This window comes from Pyxicephalus adspersus, chromosome 10, assembly GCF_032062135.1.
Source record: "Pyxicephalus adspersus chromosome 10, UCB_Pads_2.0, whole genome shotgun sequence".
NCBI lineage: Eukaryota > Metazoa > Chordata > Amphibia > Anura > Pyxicephalidae > Pyxicephalus > Pyxicephalus adspersus.
Window position 1 is genome coordinate 23,606,349 of NC_092867.1, and position 21,589 is coordinate 23,627,937.

At 38.1% G+C, this 21,589-nt stretch overlaps 1 protein-coding gene across 5 annotated transcripts in view; it reads right to left on the minus strand.

Annotated features, from left to right (window-relative positions):
* Positions 1 to 21,353, minus strand: part of TACC2 (transforming acidic coiled-coil containing protein 2) — a 97,770-nt gene extending 76,417 nt beyond the window's left edge. Inside the window, exons 1-3 of one of the 5 annotated variants that reach the window (XM_072424375.1) lie at positions 21,180 to 21,332; positions 10,805 to 10,875; positions 7,855 to 7,917 (exon numbers count right to left, since the gene is read on the minus strand). In XM_072424375.1, coding sequence (XP_072280476.1) covers positions 7,855 to 7,917; positions 10,805 to 10,843 — 102 coding nt within the window. In that variant the 5' untranslated portion in view covers positions 10,844 to 10,875; positions 21,180 to 21,332. Of the gene's footprint in view, positions 1 to 7,854; positions 7,918 to 10,804; positions 10,876 to 21,179 lie in introns of all 5 variants that reach the window. The other 4 variants (XM_072424377.1, XM_072424376.1, XM_072424378.1 and 1 more) reach the window with 4 other exon arrangements.
* Positions 21,354 to 21,589: the final 236 nt, after the last annotated feature.

The following is a 21,589-nucleotide window of genomic DNA, read 5'->3' on the forward strand; positions in this document are numbered from 1 at the left end:
CTAGTCTTTTCCACCTTTACTATTACATTCTAGTCTACATTGCTTTGCTATTACACCTCTAGTCTACCCTGCTTTACTATTATACCCCTAGTCTATTCCACCTTTACTATTACACCCTTAGACCATTCCTTCTGTACTATTACACCCTAGTCTACCCCCCCTCCCCCATTACTATTACAGCTATAGTCTATTCCTTCACTATTACACCCCTAGTCTATCCCGATTTACTCCTACATCCCTAGTTTACCCTGCTTTACTATTACACTCCTAGTCTATTCCCCTTTACTATTACTCCCCTAGTCTATTCCACCTTTACTATTATACCCCTAGTCCATTCCTTCTTTACTATTACACCCTAGTCTAACCCCCCCCATTACTATTACAGCTATAGTCTATTCCTTCACTTTTACACCCCTAGTCTATTCCACTTTTCTCCTACATCCCTAGTTTGCCCTGCTTTATTATTACACTCCTAGTCTATTCCCCTTTACTATTACTCCCCTAGTCTATTCCCCCTTTCCTATTACACCCCTTGCCTACCCTGCTTTCCTAGTAAACACCTAGTCTAGTCTACCCCCCCTCTTTACTATTACATCTCTGTATCCCACTACAATTCTCTCATGTATCTCTCCTGAGAGAATTTTCTCCTGAGAAATGTTTTGTGTTTTTCCTCATTCTTGGTGTGTTTTCTGATTTCCTCCACTGTCCCCCCTACAAAGGAGGTATAGCTTCACTTTAAAAGTTTACACAAACCTTCACCCAACTCTGTACACTTCCTAATAGCTGAACCCCCTTCTGGTCCTCTGGCTCTCTGGGTGGCCTTGTGAGAAATCTGGCCCTGCTTGTGGATCTGATCTGCCCATTATTTGCTTTATTAAACCCTAAGTCAGTTTTTTTGATCCTCTTAGGCTGGTTTCACATCTATGTGACTGTGAAATTGTAGCAACATAGACGTGCATTGTATTGTGCACTGCTCCAGGATACAAACAATGAACTTTTATGGCTTATATTTGCTATTAAATGCAAGGAACATGCAGTGTCTTTCATTGTGGGTTGGCTGGCAAAGCAAGCTGGGAATTCAGAATTTTTGGTACTGTAACACACCAACCAACAAGAAGCCTAAAGTGCACTTTAGTCCTTGGATGATTGTTGGGCTGTCTATTTGATAGAGTGTACAGTTGGAACAAGAGCCAACTAAGGTCAAATGGTAGACTAACAATCTTTGTCAGCAACAAGAAGTGCAGTTATGGGCAGGATTTCCAAATTCCAAGTTTTACAATTGCAGCAGGTTAGGTGTATGGCGCGGATGTGGGTGTGATTTAAAGGGACAACAGTCACACTCTATACACTGTATACATTAGGACTATCAATGGTCTTACAATTTACAGGAACCTATGAGTAGTAATCCACTGGTAAAGCTCTTGTCCTGCATGCAGCATCTCATTTTGAACATTGTTTTAAATCTGTTTATTAAGTTTGTAAAAGTAACTATTGATTTACAGAGAAAAGAAAAAGCATGGGGAAAGAACACAATAGGTAAGTGCAAATAACATCATGCACATGTAACAACAATATAACATCCTTCAGAAATAAAGATAGCTCGTGTCCTGAGAGCTGAAGGATTGACAGCAATGAACCCCCAAAATCCACCTTAGCATGAACCCAAATACAACATAAAAATGAAAAAAAAATTATCAGCATTCCTGGAACTGTCAGATGTACTAATCATTGATCTCTACTAAGAGAAATGAGCCAAGTCTCTCCACCAGGACCATCTGTTGAATATTATTTTGATGGTTTGAATTGTGCTTACTGAAACAGCCAAGGTTCATCCTATGATTCCTAAACACAAGTTACTCAAATATTCCAAATGAAGCAGAGGGGGGAGTTGTTCTGGGATCTATTTAGACTGCACTGGGCAGAATCAATTGCTGATGGAGCTTGGACACTCTTAGATGACTCCTGAACAAATGCAGTCTAACTTACTCAAGGATCTACAAAATTAGGATTTTTCTACACAAAAAAGAGTTAAAAAGCTATTTGCATATGGATAAAAAAAACACATACCTGAAAATTATACAGATCAATTCCACCTTTACATTATATGATCCCCTTCCTAGCAGGTTCTGATGCAAGCGGCGGTGACCAGTCCCCAACAGAGAAGGTTAATTCCAAGTAATGGGCTAAGGTCATCACAATGGAAGGAGGAATTAAACTGCAGATGGCAACTGCTAGCCTGTCCAAACATTCCAGGTCATGCAGGGGCAGTTGGTGCATGTCTGCTGAGCTGAACCCTGCTACACATGACTGTCAGAGATGTTCCAGAATAGTCAGAGAACTGATGACTACCAACAAGCATCAGTACTGATGTGATCACACAAAATAGAATAGTTTGAAGAAACTTTCAAAAACATTTTCTAGGTTTATATTGCTGCTGAAGCTATGCACAAAAGATTGGTATTCAGGCTGGAAATGATGAAATCTACCCATCCTTGCAAGACTATGAGCATGGAGATACCTAGCAATACTGGCCAATAATAATAGAGGTTTGTGCTTTGCTTTTAGAATACCATTTCATACAGTGAAAAGTGAAAGATTATAACAAGCAGGATAAAAAATTTACATGTATAATAACCCTAAACAATAGCAAAAATATCCTTCAAAAGGAAGCATCTCGTGCTTTTATCATTTATCGATAGCCATTAAAATAGTACTCGGGATCAAAACACACCACAATCCCAATATTGCATACTTACTTACTAAACTTCAATGTTCATTTTTTTGACACAAAAAACAAATGATATTTAACAATATATATTACAATTGAATATAAAGAATATCAAAATAAAAGATTATATGGACAGGTAGCAAACCCGGAAAGTAATTTTCTATATATTTGAGATATTTTCAGGATTCAGAATTGTGGTAAATCTTCAAATCCTGAGCTTGTTGCTGAAGATCAGAGGTCAATGGAAACAACATTATGTACATTATGTTCCAGCTTGTGTCTATTTACCTAAAGTACCCTAAAATAATCACAATTCCTACCAACAGATGTTTAAAGAACTCTGCAAAGCAGGATTTCCACCACATCTGACAATATACCATTTTCATCACAATGATCATATCTGTAAAAAACAGGAAGAACTGTTTTTGGTATCTTCATACTGCTTACTAATCAATACCATGCGGCAGAAGTATTGAATATCTCTATAGCAAATACTTTCTTAAGTTTTGAGTTAGAACTCCTAAAAGGATTTATATGTTCGCATCCCTACTATTCCTATATCTGCTAGTTTTGATGACCAATATTACTGGTATTGCAAACAGAAATTGAAAAACAATAACTTTACAGCTGTTTCAAGAACAGGATAAAAGGGTAAATCTTGTTTTGGTGACAGCTGTCCTAGAGGGGTTTTTCCTTCATTTTGCAAATATGTTCTGACCTTGTTGTCACTCCAAGAAAAAAATTGAAGTGTTTTAGGATTTTAACCTTTTCAAATTTAATTTAAAAAAAAAGTTCCCTGTGGTTAAAGGGCTCTTCTCGGAGGCCCTTGTGATTACAAATTCAACTTACTCCACCTGCTGGTTTCTTCATTTATTTTATGTTGCAAAGTGCAGCAAGGTATTTAGGACTCGGCACAAGAGAGGATCAGACAGGAAAATCTCATCAGTGTACTTCATACAATTCTGTAGATGGTAATCCCACCAGTATTAATTTATATCTGCAATATCATTTAAATGTGGGCTGACACTTGAATTGACACCTGTCTTCAGAGAAATGAGGGGGCAACAACTGCGGACAGCAACAAAAAAAATGCCAGTTGCCCGATCATATGCTCTGTAATTTCTGATTTAATTACCTGAACCAGGCATGCATCAAGTAAAATTAAAACTTCTCATCTATGAAAGTCAGCAACAGCAGTATTTCTATTATGAGACTGGAAGATGTACTCCTTGAAAATGGGGTATATGATATATCTATAAACCATTCAATCCCAACTTTGGGTTTATTTTTTAACATTTCTTGCATAGTGGGGGTCATCCAGGAGCTTAATTTCCTTCTCCTTCACTGATATCATGTGGCATTAACTTTAGATTAGTCTTCATGGAAAATCTAAGAGGACCTCTTAGTTCTGGGATGTGTGGCCTGCAGAGCCACCCTATAAATCTCTACCATAGCTGTCATGAACACATCTACTGTAGTTTAAGAGGTGCCATCATGATGTTGCTGGAGTTCTTCTTAATATGCTGGTAACTTGTATGACTTTTTTTTTTATGAAGTAACAGAAATCCGCATGGTAAAATAATTAGTCCAAGTATGTGTGTGCAAGTCCATGTACCAAGGAATCTTCTCCAGCCAAATCTTAATAGAGAAGAACAGAATACTGCAATAGTTACATGACAACATCATGATAGTAAAGCCATTGGAAGCCCATGCCATTGACATGAGGAATATGAGGTATCCGCGGCTAATAAAAGTTCACTTTTTAGTTGGGCTTAAATTAGTGTCACTAGTATTAAACCCAGCATGGCCCATACTTCTAAAACCAGTAAGAGAAGTGTCTACTTTTTCAAAGGAGATGATTAGGAAAAGTCTTAAATAACAATGGCACATGCACTTTAATGAGTTGCTAAAGAAAACCAAACGCTTTTAGCTTTCTTCCCAGTAAATACACCATAAGTGGACATAGTGTTGTGCTGGACATACCACTCCAGGGGTCTTCTATATTGTAGAAATTCCAAGATTCTTTTGCCCAAGGCCATATGTCACATAAATGTAGCAACTGCTGTAGACAGCAACTGGTACATAGTTCACATATATCCTAAAGCCACAGCAGTGTGAGCTTGCAAATACAAAATCTCACAAAATCTATCTCGGCAATATTTTAAAGCTATAATGTAAACCAATGAGGCTATAAATCCATGCATTCTTCGGATATGGTATTCCTTCAGCAGCCTTACACAGTTGTCAAAAGAAGCAAATGTTTTACTTTTACTCCTTAAGGAACACACCACCTAATAGTGATATTTTGATCATAGATTTCTTGTTAAACACACACCATCATATAGCTTGTTTTTGGGAATATCACCTATCTAAGAAAAATCAGCCCTGTTTGAATTACTCCTGCTCTATGGCACTGTTTCCTGCAGTGATTCATTTCTACTATTGGATGAACTCAGTTTTCTGCACCCCAATGTTTGCGGGGTGCACATATTACCAGTGCCTTGGATTCTCTCTATTTTACACAAAAAACGGTGTTTTATAATAGATTTATAATAACTACAGTATGTATCCCTCTGCAATATACCCCATGGTTTGTGTTACTTTAGGGACATTTCAGACCCTTGGTAAACTGTAGCAGCGGTCCCCAAATTTTGGTGGTCTGCAGCTCTGGCCGGTGCACCTCCCAGCAGGGTCAGGAGAAGGACCCCGCTTGGGCGGGCACTGACCAGAGCAGCAGACTATGTCTCCCGTATGGATCACAGGCTCAGGGTGGTGGGCTGGTTCTGGCATCATGACATCACTCTTTGAGTGACACATGGCTCCCCAGGAGTCCATAAATTTAGTGGTTTGTAACATCCAAAAGGTTGGGAAAGCTCTCAAATGAACGGAAGCAGTAAAGAACCACTTTTTTTTTTTTTGCATGCCATTGCAGCATATTGCAGATCCAGTTGAGACCCAGAAAGTCAGTGGCATGTTGCTCTTGGCCATGCAGCAGCATTTCTTTATGCACTTGCGTGACCTACCACATGGTTTTCCACCACAGGTATGAAAGGGGTCTCCATGCTCAATCCTCCCTTTCAGAATGTACATTTACTGCCATTATTATCTAAATGTGCATCTTTGTTTTCCAAGCAACTTCCCCAAGTTAATAATATAAAAATATAATAAATAAAATGATTACCTAGTATGTTTGGTATAACAATTAGTATTTAATAAACATTAATAATACATAATATTATGTAAACCATAAACATAACAAAAATCCCTTTAAATAGAAATGTGCTCTGAACTTTGCTTAAAACCATGTACACATTTAGACCACGCACTGATTTTAACACTAAATTGACATTTATTTTTTAAGAAAATAGGAATAATATAGAAAATAATTAATATTTACCTCGCTTAAAGAACTATGCTGTCCAAAAATTCCTATGAAACTATTGAATACCTGGTCACTTCTGCGGGCTGTGGCTCTTTCACAATACGTCACAATAAGGTTGGGTTCAGACCTGCTTCAGGACCATTTGATCCCATGCGGCTCCCTGTGGCTGGCACTCTGCCAGCTGCAAGGTCACTCACACCACAGTGCTGGGTATTAAAGAACCAGCGCATGCACATTTGACAGCTAGTGACAGTAAGCGGTACTAGTAACCCCTAGGTATTCTTTATGAAGCTGCTGTGGGCGAAAGCTACATGTAGAGTTATAATAATAAATGCACCAAAATCTCAGCGCCAGTGTGAACATTGAACTATGGGCACAGCGGCACAATTGTTTCTGGCAATTAGAAAAGCAGCCCACAGAAGGTGATGCAGGTATCCAACACACCTATACGAATGTGGGATACAGAAGATTTTTCAACAGCCACAGAAAAGTGTTAGCAATGGAGCAAGCAAGTATTCATTCCATACTGACAGGTCCTTATTTTAAAAAAGAGTGTCCTTGCCAGTACTTTCAAACTCTTTCTCACGCTTTCCCAAACTTTCAAGACACCATATTTAGGCAAAGCTCACAGTGCCCAAACCCTCAATTACACTGACCAAAATGTACAAACACTGATCACTCAAATCTACCCATACTACGCCTTGCTAGTAGCATCTGAAGGTTGGAGCAAAAGTTAGAAACGTAATACCCATGAAATGTAATATATAGCAATATACCAGTCATTACATGTGGTGATATATTTGCTAGTAGTTTCAGGATCTTTTATTCTTTTATTTTAATATAGGGTTATCCTTCCAGTAGCATAGTTCCCATCCTGGGTGATCACTGCACTATATCTTTATATAAATCGTATTGTCTCCCTAGGACAGGACTATAGAAATCTTTCCTCTCTGTTTTTCTATGGATAACATTTATTTATACAATTTTGTACATCAGATGTAAAAGAATGAAGAGAAAAGAGGGACTGACATCTAAAAAAGGACAGTCCAGCCAAATAAGGTCTGCTTGAGATCCCTTGTATGGCCATACCCACATAAATCTGATCTTACAATAAAACAATAAATTTATTATTCTAATCAAATTCCCATTAACTGATCATTTTGAACAATCATTTCAACTTACAACTAAGTCAGCTTTGAAGATGAAAATGAATGCTGTTTTTGTATAATAAACTTTTTTTATTATTGTTATTATTATCATTATTATTATTATTATTATTATTATTAATAAACAGGATTTATTTAGCGCCAACATATTACGCAGCGCTGTACATTAAAAAGCTAACACTGATATTAGTAGACTAATTCATGCAAGTTTCCTTTTTACATTCACTGAATATTTCCAACATCTAATAAATTAAATAGACTGGATCAGAACATCAATCACAATATATTACAGTCTATATATATATATTAAAAAAATTATAATCAAACTGAATGAAAACATTGCTACTACAATGAACAAGAAGAAATCTAAAAACCACTCAACATTAATTTTTCTAGAATAGCAAAACTAAAACATGACCAATATTCATTTTTGGTTTACAAAGTTACATTTGCTGATTTAGATTCTGAAAGTAGCAGAAATCTCAAAGGAAGTATTACTTTCTAAAAGAATATATTCAATCTATGATATCTATAGATACTATATGATAATGATATCTAAGAAAGAAGAAACTACTCACCTCCTGGATGTCCTCATCAGGCAATGATGATGAACTGTGATTGACTCCAGTGGTGGTTTCTGGCTATAAGTAGATATATAGTAAAAGTTATGTATATGTCTATGTATTTACAATCCCCTTCTGCTGTCAGCCACCACGTGCTTGTGTGCTGTATAATACTACTACCCCTTCCCTCACAATATCACTTCTACTCCCCTTTAGAATCCTGCGCTGCACCTTTCTTACACTAAGTGGCGCTATACTAAAAAGTCACCATTTGTGAACACACAGCGCCCCCAGCAGCATGCACAGTATATATATATATATATATATATATATATATATATATGTATATATATATGTCAAAGTGCAACCCTGCTTTGTTTTTCAATTTGAAATGACTTAACATATCATTCAAGTTTTCAATTATGGCTGCTTGCTATGCTATTGAAAATAAGCCTCATTTGCTCTACTGGTGACAACATTAGCTGGAGTTACACCTTAAAGCAGAACAATACCGTACAAAGTCCATTCTGCAAATAAAATAAACTCACCTGCCTGTTTGGGTTTTTATTTTCCATATAGCCAGGCCAATGTATAATGCTAGAGTACCCTGGTTGTTGAGAATGCTGCTGGGTGCAGGCTTAGGAGTTTTATTCTTATGGCCTGGCCAACCCATATGGCTGATCCTGGAGCCAGCAGAAAACAGGTGAAAATGCCAGGGCCCAGAGGGGAGTTGAGTGTTATTTTTTAAACTTCTGAACAGGTAAGAGAGTTTATTTTAATGCAGAAGGGACATTGCCTGTTTCTTCCACAATAAAGAACCTGCCTGCTCACAATCATATGTATGCGGGATGGGCAGGTTGAATAGTGGAACACAGAAAAATGTTCTCCACTTTCAGAAACCTGATCACTACCTTTGTAATGCCGTATTTATTAAAATGGGAACAGGTTGTGTTCTCTAACAATCAGGCTTCTAAAGTGGAGAAAGAAAGGTAAGGTAATACCACTAAAGTGGCAATCAGAAGCTCTATTAGCTTGAAAGGCATACCTACTTGTTGAGCACTCACAACCTTTAGTTATAGCTGCAACTATTATTTTAAAGTAGCATTTTATTATATTGCAGATGTACACCACTAAATTATAAAGTGTCAATCAACAGAAAATGTGCTCTATGGGTCCTTATAAAGTAGTGATAAGTTCTGGTTTGTGTTAAATATCAATAATGGAAAAAAAACAGTTATCACATAAAAAATTTTCGAATGTTGCTCATTAATACTTATAATAACAGACCAGATTGAAAACCTGCAGAGTGAACCCCACTGTCAGGCCATATAGGAGACTATGCTTGTGCTGAGTGTCATGGCAGAGTGTCAGCTCAATGCTATGGTCGTTTTTTTTATGGAAGCAGAAATGTGGACCAGTTCCTACTGCAGGTTCCCATCCACCAAATTCTAATAATCAAGATGATTATCTGGCATCAAACAACTATAAGTTTTGCTAACTGTGTATTAGAGTGTTAAAAATAACCCCACACCCAGAATTCAGATGTTGCAGCTACATGTTGGAACAAAAGACAGAGCACTCCCTCCTAGGACAGGAATTGTTGGTGCACATGTTTTATAGACCAAGAGTTGCTGCATTTTTGCTGAACAGGTAGATCCCTCCCAAAGGCCAGGTTTCACTCCTGTGTATGAAAACAAACCTTTAAGCATTAAATCACAAACAGAAAATCCCCCAAATTAGCAATAACCCCAATTGATTCAATATATCTTGCAATATTGCTTACTGGTGGTCTGGAGGTCTGGATAGGGGGAATTGGTGTACACCATCCAACCAACATGTTATGAGATCTAGGTAGGGAGGACTGAGGTACACCTCTGCACCACTGCTGGTATGAAGTCTGGAATAAAGAACTGGGGTACACCACTGAAGAGGTCTAAAGAGAGGGGACTGAGTTAAATCATCCCTCATGTTATAGGGTCACAATGGGATGAATTGACTAAACTACAGACCCACAAGTTGTTAAGACTATTGCACCAACTTTGTTTACCTGCATGGAGCAGCAGTTGCTGCAGCATCTACATTCTGAATTTGGGGATATATACACATTGTAACACACCACTGAACTACCAATATTATGAAGACTGGATGAGGGGACTGAGCTACATCTCTAAACCACCAATGGTTTGAGATCTGCTTATGGTAAATTCTGGAGCATCACCCCCAGGAGTCTACACACCTGATGTGCATAAGAGATTCATATTCCCTTTATCAGTCATTTTTAACTAGGATAACATGAAACTTAGAGGTTTCCAGGGGTTCCTTAAGCTGTGGCTGACTGTTCTTCTTTCTAATAGTGCCTGCAAAGTTCCAGGTATAACACCATTTGGCAGAGACACATACATAACACTAATGATCATGTTAGCAGTCTATAAGGAAATCATCCTGACCACCATTCTACTTTACAATGACAATCAATATAAGGGGAATTTCCAAATCACCCATGTTGATTTTATTGTTTTTAGTAGGGATTCTTTTAGACTTGAAAATATTTGAAGGGTCCCTTAGGAGTAAAATATTTTCAAAAAAGCTTCTCTTTTTATATTTATTGACTTTTTAATAAGATGAACAGGAAGAGCTGGTCCATAAAAAGGTAGGCATGACTCTCAAAGCTCCTAGATGGAAATGATTGCAGGAAAATCTCACCACTGAAGTATCCAACTTTAAATATCTATAAAAAAAAGTCTGACTCAGCTCATTAGACTCTGTCTATAATATATAAAACACTTCTATAGGGTTAATAATGATTTCTTTCCTTTATGGACTTCAGTTTACAATGCTGTTTATACAAATTTATTTACAATGCTGTATACACAAAGAATACAAAGAACAAAGTGTATACAAAACTTCTAGTGACATCAAGAAACAATTACCCAAATATCTGCCCTAGAGTAAAAGAATGTCTTACCTGAGGTTCGGATTTATTATGGCTGTTGTCATTACCCATCTTGTACTAGTATAGCATCATGTATTAAAAACCTACAAAAACATAAAGAAAATTGCTATCACATTTAGGAATACTATTCTATATCTTGTATTATGTTTGTTGTTTACATTTCATCTATTCAGATCACAGCTGACAAGTGGCAAATCTGATTTTCTTATATGGACTATGGACCCTTACAGGTAGCTCTGAGGTGCCGACATTTTAGGGTCAGCTTTCTAGTTTGGTTACATACTGATAACTAAGTTGCCATTGTTTTGGCTGGCAATGCCCCAAGATGGCTCTTTGGATATTCTCCTATGCATTTTATTACTAAAGCTATTTTGTTTTCCTCCATCATTTACTTACAGCTCTTGCAGTTAATTCTTGATAGGATAAGCATACAATTTCAAGCATGTAAAAAAAAACATGCTTATATCTTTCCAAAATATCCAGAGTGCCTCCTCCAGGGCAAAATGCAATACAAACTTGTTGCTTTATAGGCCCTTCTTACTGTATTAAAGTTCCGTGTTCCATATGTGAAGTTCCTGCAGCTGTCATATACTTACAGCAGTAATACGTTGCATAAAATTCCAGACTGTACTTGTAGAAATGTAAAGCTTTCTCTTCCTCCCACACAGACAGGTAAAATACATCTATTACCTGAGGCCCGCCCATCATAACACCAAACCTGCTAAACACACATTGCTGGCACCCGCCCTGCAGAGCCCAGACTCCTAATTTACTATGGATCACCTGTCACCTAATAAAACTGCGATGCCTGAGAATATTACACTGAAATGGCATTTAGTCTTAAAAATGACGTGTATCTAAACTAATCAAAACATTTTAGGTTTTTGATGGGGAAGGGTTAAAAAAACACATTTGGGATTTATTTCTGTCTGCATCCCTACAGGAGAGATTTAATGTTCTTTGTCCTGGATAGGGATGAGCGAGTGAGTTTTTAAAACTCAATCTCGCAGCGAATTCGGCCATTCTCGCTTACCGAAATTGTAGGCGAAAATGGCTGGTGTAAATTTGCCGATCGAGCCTGGAAAAAAAAGATTGCGGGCTGTGCTGATTAATGAATGCAGGGCCAGCTTCATACATTGATCAGCTCAGTGTGCGATCTCCGGCACTAGAGGTTAAATGGGGACGGCTTTCCCCTGCCAATCAGAGAGCAAGAATTTTAAGTTCTCAGTGGATCAGGAGATATCAAAGGTCTTTGAAGGGAGAGACATGTTCCAGTAACAACTGTTTAAGATTGACCAAGTTTATAAAGACACTGGTTAGTAGAAATATAGGCATGTTGTCAGGGTCGGTGCCAGTTAAATGGGTTGCAGTTCAAATACTTTCACCTTGAAGATGTACTTTCTGTGCCACTTCTGTGCTTTTACAAGGACCAATATTCATAACTGATGCTATTTAAGCTTCAGTTCTGACAATGGGGCTTCAACTTGATTTAAAAAGTTGTAACTTTTAAACAGAAAAGACCAACTGATAGGTGTAGGGATTACACATGAATACATTACACATGAATAAAGTGCTTTCCACCATGCAAAAGCATCCTGTTTTAATGGGAATGAGTCTATCACTAGCTCAACCTCAAAGATAATATAGTTGGTGAGTTTGGGAAATGTGGTAATATATCTAGATGCCCATCATTTTCATTACAATATCTGAAATTAAAGTTCCATTTATTTGTATAAGCTCTTATAAGCAGAGTTATGTTTAGATATTATGCTACCCTGTGCACACCTACATGACGGCACCCTTTTGCAGGGTAGGACTGGGCTGGGAGCAGAGGCACTTTTGGCATCAACCTTCTTTCCATCTATGAAATGTTAAATGATGAACTGCAGAACTTCACCAAAAGTCATTAATAAAAAAATGTAATGTGTTGTGTTCATTAGATTAAATGAAAATAATTATTTGTGATAATGGTACAGTATTTTATTTAAGTGAGCCTGTGTTATTTTTACAGAGATGATCGTATTGAGCTTATAAAGTACGTTTTCGATATGTATGTGATAGGATGTGTTATAAACACTCGCCTTCCACCATGGCCACCAATTATTATGGTGCTGCAGCACAGCTTTTTGCTTTAATTAACAGAAAACTGTCCCAACCCCAAAAGGCCCACTTGGTTGTGATTATCTCCAAGTTAAGTCCTCTTTAGCTCTCACCTTGTGATTTGCAAACTACTCGCCACTGGCAAGGCATAGAACTATATACACTACAAGGGACAGAGCACGACATTCTATGCAACCTGGAAGAGGCCCCCCATGGCAGCAATCATTTTAATGAATTCTGAATATTTAAATTTATTGCAAACTTACACCCTGTTCTCTCAAGCTTCAGCATGTCGATGTCAGAGGTTTTGTATGCAGTTTATACAGGCATAGGTGCAACAAACATTCTCATATATTACTCTGTTCTGCTACAAGGTGGCAGGTTTATGTTTAACGCTTGTATAAAGTAATGTTCTTCTATTGAAACAACATGGGTATGATGTATTCCTATCTCTTTGTTCCTGCTCTTTTCCATTATAACATGGTACAGCCTGTGTCCATTTTGATTGGTAAGGGTCTTGTCTGTAGCAGCTTTCCAGCAAAGGGCCCTTGGGTGAGCTGTTAAATTTTTATTGCTTTTTGAAATATGCTGTAAAACTCTCAAGAATTAGTCATTTAGAAATCCTACATGAATCTCAGGTTTCCTTATACATATATGTTTTAAAATCTCTTACACTTAGAAAACAAAATATTTGCATAAAGAAAAAATATTTTAGAAATAAATTCTGTTTGTATCTGTTAGAAAAACAACTGTACACACCTTAATGGATATTTCCTGGGTTCAATATGACAGAAGACAGAACAATCCCCTTTTGTTAGCTTTTTTTTATCTGTATGGGTTGGTTCACATTTATTTCTGTCCTGAGGGTATTTATACATGTGAACTAAAACCAAAACATCTGACAAGCTTAACACATTGGGGCAAGTCAACTACAATTTACAAAGTTTTTTTGTGCTGCCTCAACATGCAATGAGGGGCATCATAACAGGACACCAACCACTGCCCCATGGACATGGAAAACTGCTGGCCGTATTTATCCCACTTTATAAACTGCATAAACGTAAGTCTGATGTTTCCAATGTTACCATGGGCCTAACAAAAGATCTAGATGGTTTGTGGGCGTTTATGTATATAATGTTTACATATAGCAATATAGACCTACGCCTGATGGCCATAATGCCATTTGTTGTTAGGTGTTCTCCAAGACAATTTCAAGACATATTGCATTGAATTAAGCACAAATCATTTTACAGCAAATTTATTTTTAGAAAGTACAATTATTATTATGATTATTTTTATTAAACAGGATTTATATAGCGCCAACATATTACGCAGCACTGTACTTTAAATAGGGGTTGCAAATGACAGACAGATACAGACAGTGACACAAGAAGAGGAGAAGACCCTGCCCCGAAGAGCCTACAATCTAGAAGGTGGGGGAAGTATCACATATATACATAAACACCCACAAACCATTTAGATCTTTTTTTTGTCCCCATGGAACATTGGGAAAAACAGACCTTCCTTTTATCTTTAAGACTAACTTCCCTAGGCAATTGCCACCGACCTTAATAAACCAAAAAAAACGGCCATCAAAATAAAGGGTTTAAAGGAAATGGAACATTTAAGTAATTTGGAGTTAAACTTAATCCGTTAATACTTTTATATTTTTGTGTCCCCAATTCGGAACCCCAAGGGGCCTGGAATAGGGTTCACCCCAAAAAAAAATTGGCATGTATTGATTTTAAGCTGAGCAGAAAGTAAACATTAATGTGAACACTGATGAGCATTACCAGCTAAGACATCTAAAAAAAACAAATCTAGTCACTTAGCCTTGTGACTCTACCATGAACGCTTTTACTGACATAACTATTGTATGTGTCATTGAGTAACTCTGTATCCATGTACTAACCCTGCCAGGTCTCAGTAAGTCATTTTCCAGCTGCTGTGATATGTACATTAGACTACACGGGTGTCACACGAAGCCCTCAAACATTATACTTCAATACGATGTGACGAGTGAGGACATTCTGCATATCTGTAACTCTGCATTCCTATGGAGGATAGGATGGTGCAGTAATCATACATGGTATATACTGTATTGTAATGCAACCAAAATGTATTGACAAATCATATTAATAATGGTACATAACACTTCTTCTGTCTCAGCCTTTTTAACATGGGGGGAACCCTTGAAATAAGTTTCAGATCCTAGGGAACCCCTTCTATAATTACTAAATCCACAGTTCACAGTATATTGGTGTAGTGGTCAGTGGGAAGAAGGTCATCCTTACAGATAGCCAAAAACATCATTGGTGTCAGTGGTACAAATGGATCATTGCTTAAACCCCCTGGCGGTATTCCAGAGTGTAGCTCGGGGTGAAATTTCTTTACAGAAAGCGGTAACCCTGAGCCATACCCAGGGTGGAATTGAGGGCTTACCTGGTCCTCACGTGTCTGCGGCATCTAGGTCCACTAGGTGATGCCTGACCGTGTCCCGTTGGTGATGCCCGGCATCTGTGTCCCTTAGCCTCGCATCCTGGCATGTGAGACACGAGGCTAGGGGATGCAGATGCCGGCTGGGAATGCAACATGTATGCGGGTGGTGTGCGTGCGTCGGGGGGGGCATTCCGGTGGGAAATTTAAAATTGGAAGTATTTTTAAATGTCAAATGTACTGATTTGATATTTAAAAAACAAAATAATCATACCGCCAGGGAGGTTAAAGAACTCTGAAGAAGGGTTGAAAAACATTGCACTGCTTTCTATTTACAGTCCCCATGAGGGCTAAATTTTAATTACTGGCACATCTTGACAAAGAACCTTTAGCAGGATAAGTGTTTCTACTATACATATATATACTATATATATATCTACTATATATATATATAGACAATACCTGTAAACGTGTGCACTTGGGGAATAAAACATGCATGTATTATACAATCTGATGAAACTGGGTCAATTAATAACATAGAAGGATTTGGGTGTTTTGGTAGATTGTGGACTTAAAGCTCAACACTTGGGTGCTGTTATTCAGATTTAACTTGACCTTTTAATATTTGCTTTACTAAGCTATATACATTCATACATACAGTCCTCCACTGTTCGTAATCAATTCACCATGACCAATTAATGAACGGGCATTAAGGAATGACTGCTGTGCCAAGCACTTGCTCACTCATTCTCCCTCCTCATCTTTCCATAGAACAGAATGATGCTTAGTTTACAGCGCTCATTCATTTTCTTGTCACTGGAAATGAACATGAAAGATTGTTTCCAGACACATTAATCTGACAGCTTTGGGGTTTGTTCACATAGACAGTTGTGAGACAGAACAACTTAATTAAGTTACTTAACAAGTAAATGCAGTTGCTTCCAACCGTGCTTTGTAGTCCTAGCAGTTACCAGGTGATAGATAGGCAGAGATATACTTGTGTTGAATAGACAGACGACCGTTGGATGCTGCAAGTAGGATTTTAGTAGGATCTACCACAAACACCCATAACCACTTTTTCTACTTGTCCAAGGGTTGCAAAAGACTAATTGGATCTCTAGAAATAAGAATTAGTTCACTAGATAGTTGCAGGAGTAAACCATGCCTTTCCAATGTGTTCTGACATGGACACATATGAGAATGGTTGTTGCACCTATGGCTGCATTAACTGAATACTATGGGCAGCACGGTGGCTCAGAGATTAGTGCTCTGGCCTTTGCTCTGGCCTTTCCCAGTTTGGGCCAGGACACTATGTGCATGGAGTTTACAGGTTCTCCCATTTGCGTGGGTTTCCTCCTACAATCCAAAAACATGCAGTTAGGTTAATTGGCTTTTCCCCAACATTGACCTTAGACTGTAATAAAGACACATGACTATAGTAGGGACATTATATTGTGAGCCCCTTTGGGGGACAGTTAGTGACATGACTTTGGACTTTGTACAGCGCTGTGTAATATGTTGGCACTTTACAAATACTGTGAAATAATAATTGTAATAAAGCTTCCCTACAATCCTTAACTTCCTCTCTAACAATCACCAACATCTTAATAAAATAAATGATTGGGTTTATGTCTACTTTAATTTCCCACTCCCCTCATTTTTCCCATGATTTCTTCACCTGGTGAAGGGCAAAGCATATATTGGATAGGCCTGAATATGGAGGCTCAACCCGTACTGCTACAATCAGCTGCTGATAAACTTTCAACAATCTTGAAACAGCATATAGCAATTTATTCACTACAAAGTCTGACAACACTGTTCATTGTGCTTCAATTCCTGATGAAGGAGGCAAGGCTTAGCTATGGAGTGTGTTGGCCTGTCTTTCATCTGGTTGTACCTAGACTATAGCAATATGGTATAATGTGTTCATTCTACATGTACTAACTCCATGTATCAGAACAATAAGCAAAAACTAGGTGGGGAAGTCAATAACTTATTGCATTATACACTGGATGACTGCCAGGCAGCAGGTATGGAAGTGAAGAGCAGCAAAATGGAATAAAATGAACCAGTTGCTTTATTTTGCATGAGCACAGGTTCACTTTAATCCTGTATAAAGTGGTATTACATATTGTTTTTTTTTTCTTGGGCCTGTGGTATTCAAAATATATGAGCACTAAATATATCACTGCACTGTCAGACAGCAGAGCAGAAACATGATCGCAGCAGCTAATCCTAACCCGGCTGCATTAATACTGAGCCAAATGCAAACAGCCAAAAAAACAAAGCACAAAAGGGGTCCAGACAGAATCCTGCCCATAATTGTGATGTCATGCTTTTCTCTATTGCAGCACAGACAATCTCCTCCACTTCTGGACTTCTACATGACGGACATCTCTTCTGTAATAACTTTAAGTGTTTAGAGTGTTCATCTCTGAACTGTATTGAAAACAAAGCCAAAAGTATTTTTTGTTTAACTGAGCATGAAATCATTATTTGGGAGTGTAAAGAGTAATTAGTCATGCTCACAATCACTAGAAAATTGTTTAATAAAGAATGTATTTGCATGACACACATATTACATTGATTTAATGCCATATGTTCCCCTTCTCCTTTGTGTTAACAGCTTGGTATAAATACTAAAGAATAAATGTCGTACTACATTTGTTTGCTTATTACAGGCAGAAGACTTCTCTTGCATATGTGGTGTGTACACTGGTAGCACCCAGCCCTCGGGCCATGTACTGCAGCTGTTGTTCACTTCTTCTGCTTGCACCTCAATAAAATTACTCATGGATCCATCAAACTTTTTGTATTTGACTAGTATGACAAAAGATTTGGGCTGATAGTTGACTTCAAAACAGATCTTACCCAATTCATTTTTCTCCTCTCCTTTTTTTTAACAAGCATTACATTTTTTTTATAGATACTAGAATAAATATCCTGAAATAAAAACCAATCCTTTGTACAAAGAAATAATGGCATACAGGCTAGTCTGATACCTGAATATGAATACCTGATATGAAAAATGTAGAAAGGTTTAACAACAATCTGTCAATGTGGATGGCTATAAGGGAATATTGGCATATTTTAGTAACTGTACAGGCACCTATTATTATCATTATTACTACACAGTATTAATATAGCACCAGCATATTACACAGCACTGTACAAAGACCATAGTCTTGCCATTAGTTGACTCCCAAAGGGGCTCACAATCTATGTCCCTACCAAAGTATATGGTATATATAGTATATGGTCATAATACAGTCTAAGGTCAGTTTTTTTGTCATTGTCATGTTTATCATGTTCGGTAACATGGTTGCACCAGTCATACAAGGAAACTTTAAAACCCAGGGTAAGGCTTTAGGTGTTTTGCATGGGTAAGGTTGAATTATTCAGTCTCTGGGTTTCCTAAAGGTTTTTAAACAAAGGGTAAGTTCTTTGGGCCTGATTTAATAAAGCTCTCCAAGGCTGGAGAGAATACACTTTCATCAGTGAAGCTGGGTGATCCAGCAAACCTGGAATTTATTTCTTAAAAGTTAGCAATTTGTTAGCAAATGTTTTAAATCCTGGACCAGCTCTGTTTCAGGTTTGCTGGATCACCAAGCTTCACTAATAAAAGCATGTCCTCTCCAGCATTGGAGAGCTTCATTAAATCAGGCCCTTTGGGTCATTTAAAATTTGTTGGGTCAAATTATGGCCAGTGGTCAGTGAGAATAATAAAATGCCACAGTGTTAGTAGGAGAGGAAATAGTGCCTAACCACTGGAGTCAGTGGAAGAAGGAAAACAATGCCTTAGTGTGAGTGGGTCATATTTTGACCTTGTTTTAACTTTCAATAAATAATGAGCAATCTCATGTAGAACATGTGTTTTGGAGTATACTGCACAGATGTGGTCTAATTTATTAAAGCTCTTCAAAAAAAACCCTTTGCCAAATATTAGCAAATGATTTTAGGAAATCCATTCCAGGTTTGCTGGATAACCCAGGTTTTTCTATGATAGTCTATCTTTTACAGTCTTGGAGAGCCCAAATTGATCAAGTCTATTATTTCAGTACTGAAAAAAAGTAGAAAAGTTGAAGAGTTGAAGAATTTAAAATCCAGTGTTAGAATTTTTGGTTGGATTTTAAGGAATATTATTCACTTATAATTCAAGTACCTATTGTTGCATGCAATGCACAGCATTGTGTTGTGTTTTATTTTGTCAACTGCTTATGTTTAGCTATGTCAAAAGAAATACACACAAAAACGTTATATATGCAACATCTCATATGTAATCTACTTGCTACATTTCAGCATGATGCCCATATACAAATAGTTATAGTATAAGTTAGGCGGATAAATATCACCCCTGTGATCCCTGCAATTGCACCAGAATAGACCCCCGGGCTCCAGCACTGCTAACATTAGTGGCTTTTCTCTAATTCTTTTGAGGTTTATGAAATATGCAGTCACCCTACAAGAACAAACCCTAGACAGAACTACTGTTTGCACTACAACATGCTACAGATACACAGAAAGAAGAGGTTGCATGGCTGGTATAATACAATGATGGTCTTATTGGACTTTTGCAGCTGCCTTTGATAGTGGCTGTTGGAAGAACAACTTGAATATACATAAGTACTGGTGCAGCCTGCAAAAAGCCACAAAAGAAGTAGATCATCACCCCAGTGAAAAGCAGCCATGCAATATATGAGTTGGTCCTCAAGACCCTATCCTACAGTTATGGGGTATTTGTGCTGATCAGAAGGGTGGACTGCAATGTGCACCAGGGACAGGACCTAACCAGCTTTGAAGTCTACTAAGAAGAAAAGCCAAGCAGGTGAAGATCACCTCCCGGAATATAGACAGCTGCAGCTGCATGGAGGTCACCACTTCGTTGTGCTTCAGTTCATCACGAGCCTGGGAATGGAGGCTTTTTATGTTTTACTAGGGGAACCGCTCTTAAGTTTTGCTGGGACACAGATTTCTAGTTATGCCTCTGCTTAGCTATAATTATCAATTAAATTAGCAATTAAAACCCTTAGTTTATGATGAAAACCCTACATATATTTATACCATATGCACTGTGCCTATATTAAACCACCCACATTTTCTATAGGCCCTGCCTAGTAATTGCCAACCTCAGTTGCTTAAAGCGTCCAATCTGGACACTGCCATAAACCTCCAACACTTTGACCCTTCCTTAGGCTATGTACACACATGCAATATTAGTCTTTACCGATCCCTTCCAACAACTAACTACTACACGATGCATGAACGAGTGCTGTACATACATCACCATTCTGCTCTATGGAGAGGGGAGGGGGGAGAACGACAGAGCGGCACCCTGCTGCACTCTCCCCCCCTTCACTTCTATTACGATTGTTCATCGTCCATCGTTGGATCCGCCAGGACAGTCGTTCGGACGATGGACAACAAGCCCTGTATACACGCAAGATTCTCATCTGATATCAGCCCTGAGCCGATGAGAACCATTGCATGTGTGTTCCTAGCCCTACTTATAAAAGTGTTTATTGCTCTTTGGGTTCCTGTTGGAGGAATTTTATTCAATATGACTGTAAAGGAAAAAAGTGATAATTTCTGAACAGGTACATCGACAGCAATTTATTGTAACATACGAGTTACCTTACTTTATTTTATCCAATCCTTTAAAGAAACATTTTGGCTGCTGTTTCAAAAATATCTATATAGCAAATATTAGTCATTTCATGGGTCCTCGCTTTTAGTTTCTGGGCCGATGTAACCTAGTGTTACACCTGGCAGAGCCTCCGTCCTTGCAGCATTTTCTCCATAATTCTGCCATATTTGCAGTATAATAAAATAGCAACACACAGATGTTTCTTACCCTTCAAACACATATAAGGAAGTTCAGAAGAGCTTTGATGTTCTGTTCTCAGTTATTTCCTCTTTTTCTTTCCTCCGCTGTAGTTAGGGTTACCTACTAATCCCTGTCCTTGTCTCAGAGTGTCTTGAGAATGTCAGAATTGTGCTTGAGTGTCTCTGATCCTTCTGCTTCCGTTCTTCTCTCACCTAGTCAGTCCAGCCCTGCTGGCAGCGCTCTCCTGTGCCTGCTGGCTCAGGATGTTATCCCCTCTCCTGAGCAGGTCACATGTAGCCAGCTTCTATAAATGGGATTTGTAACTCTGGTGAAGTGTGAGGAATCTGATCCCAGAGCTATATAACGGCCCTGGAAATGTTCACACAGTGCAACTGAGAGGGGAAAATAGAGACGCAGCCACAGGGGATAGACAAAGA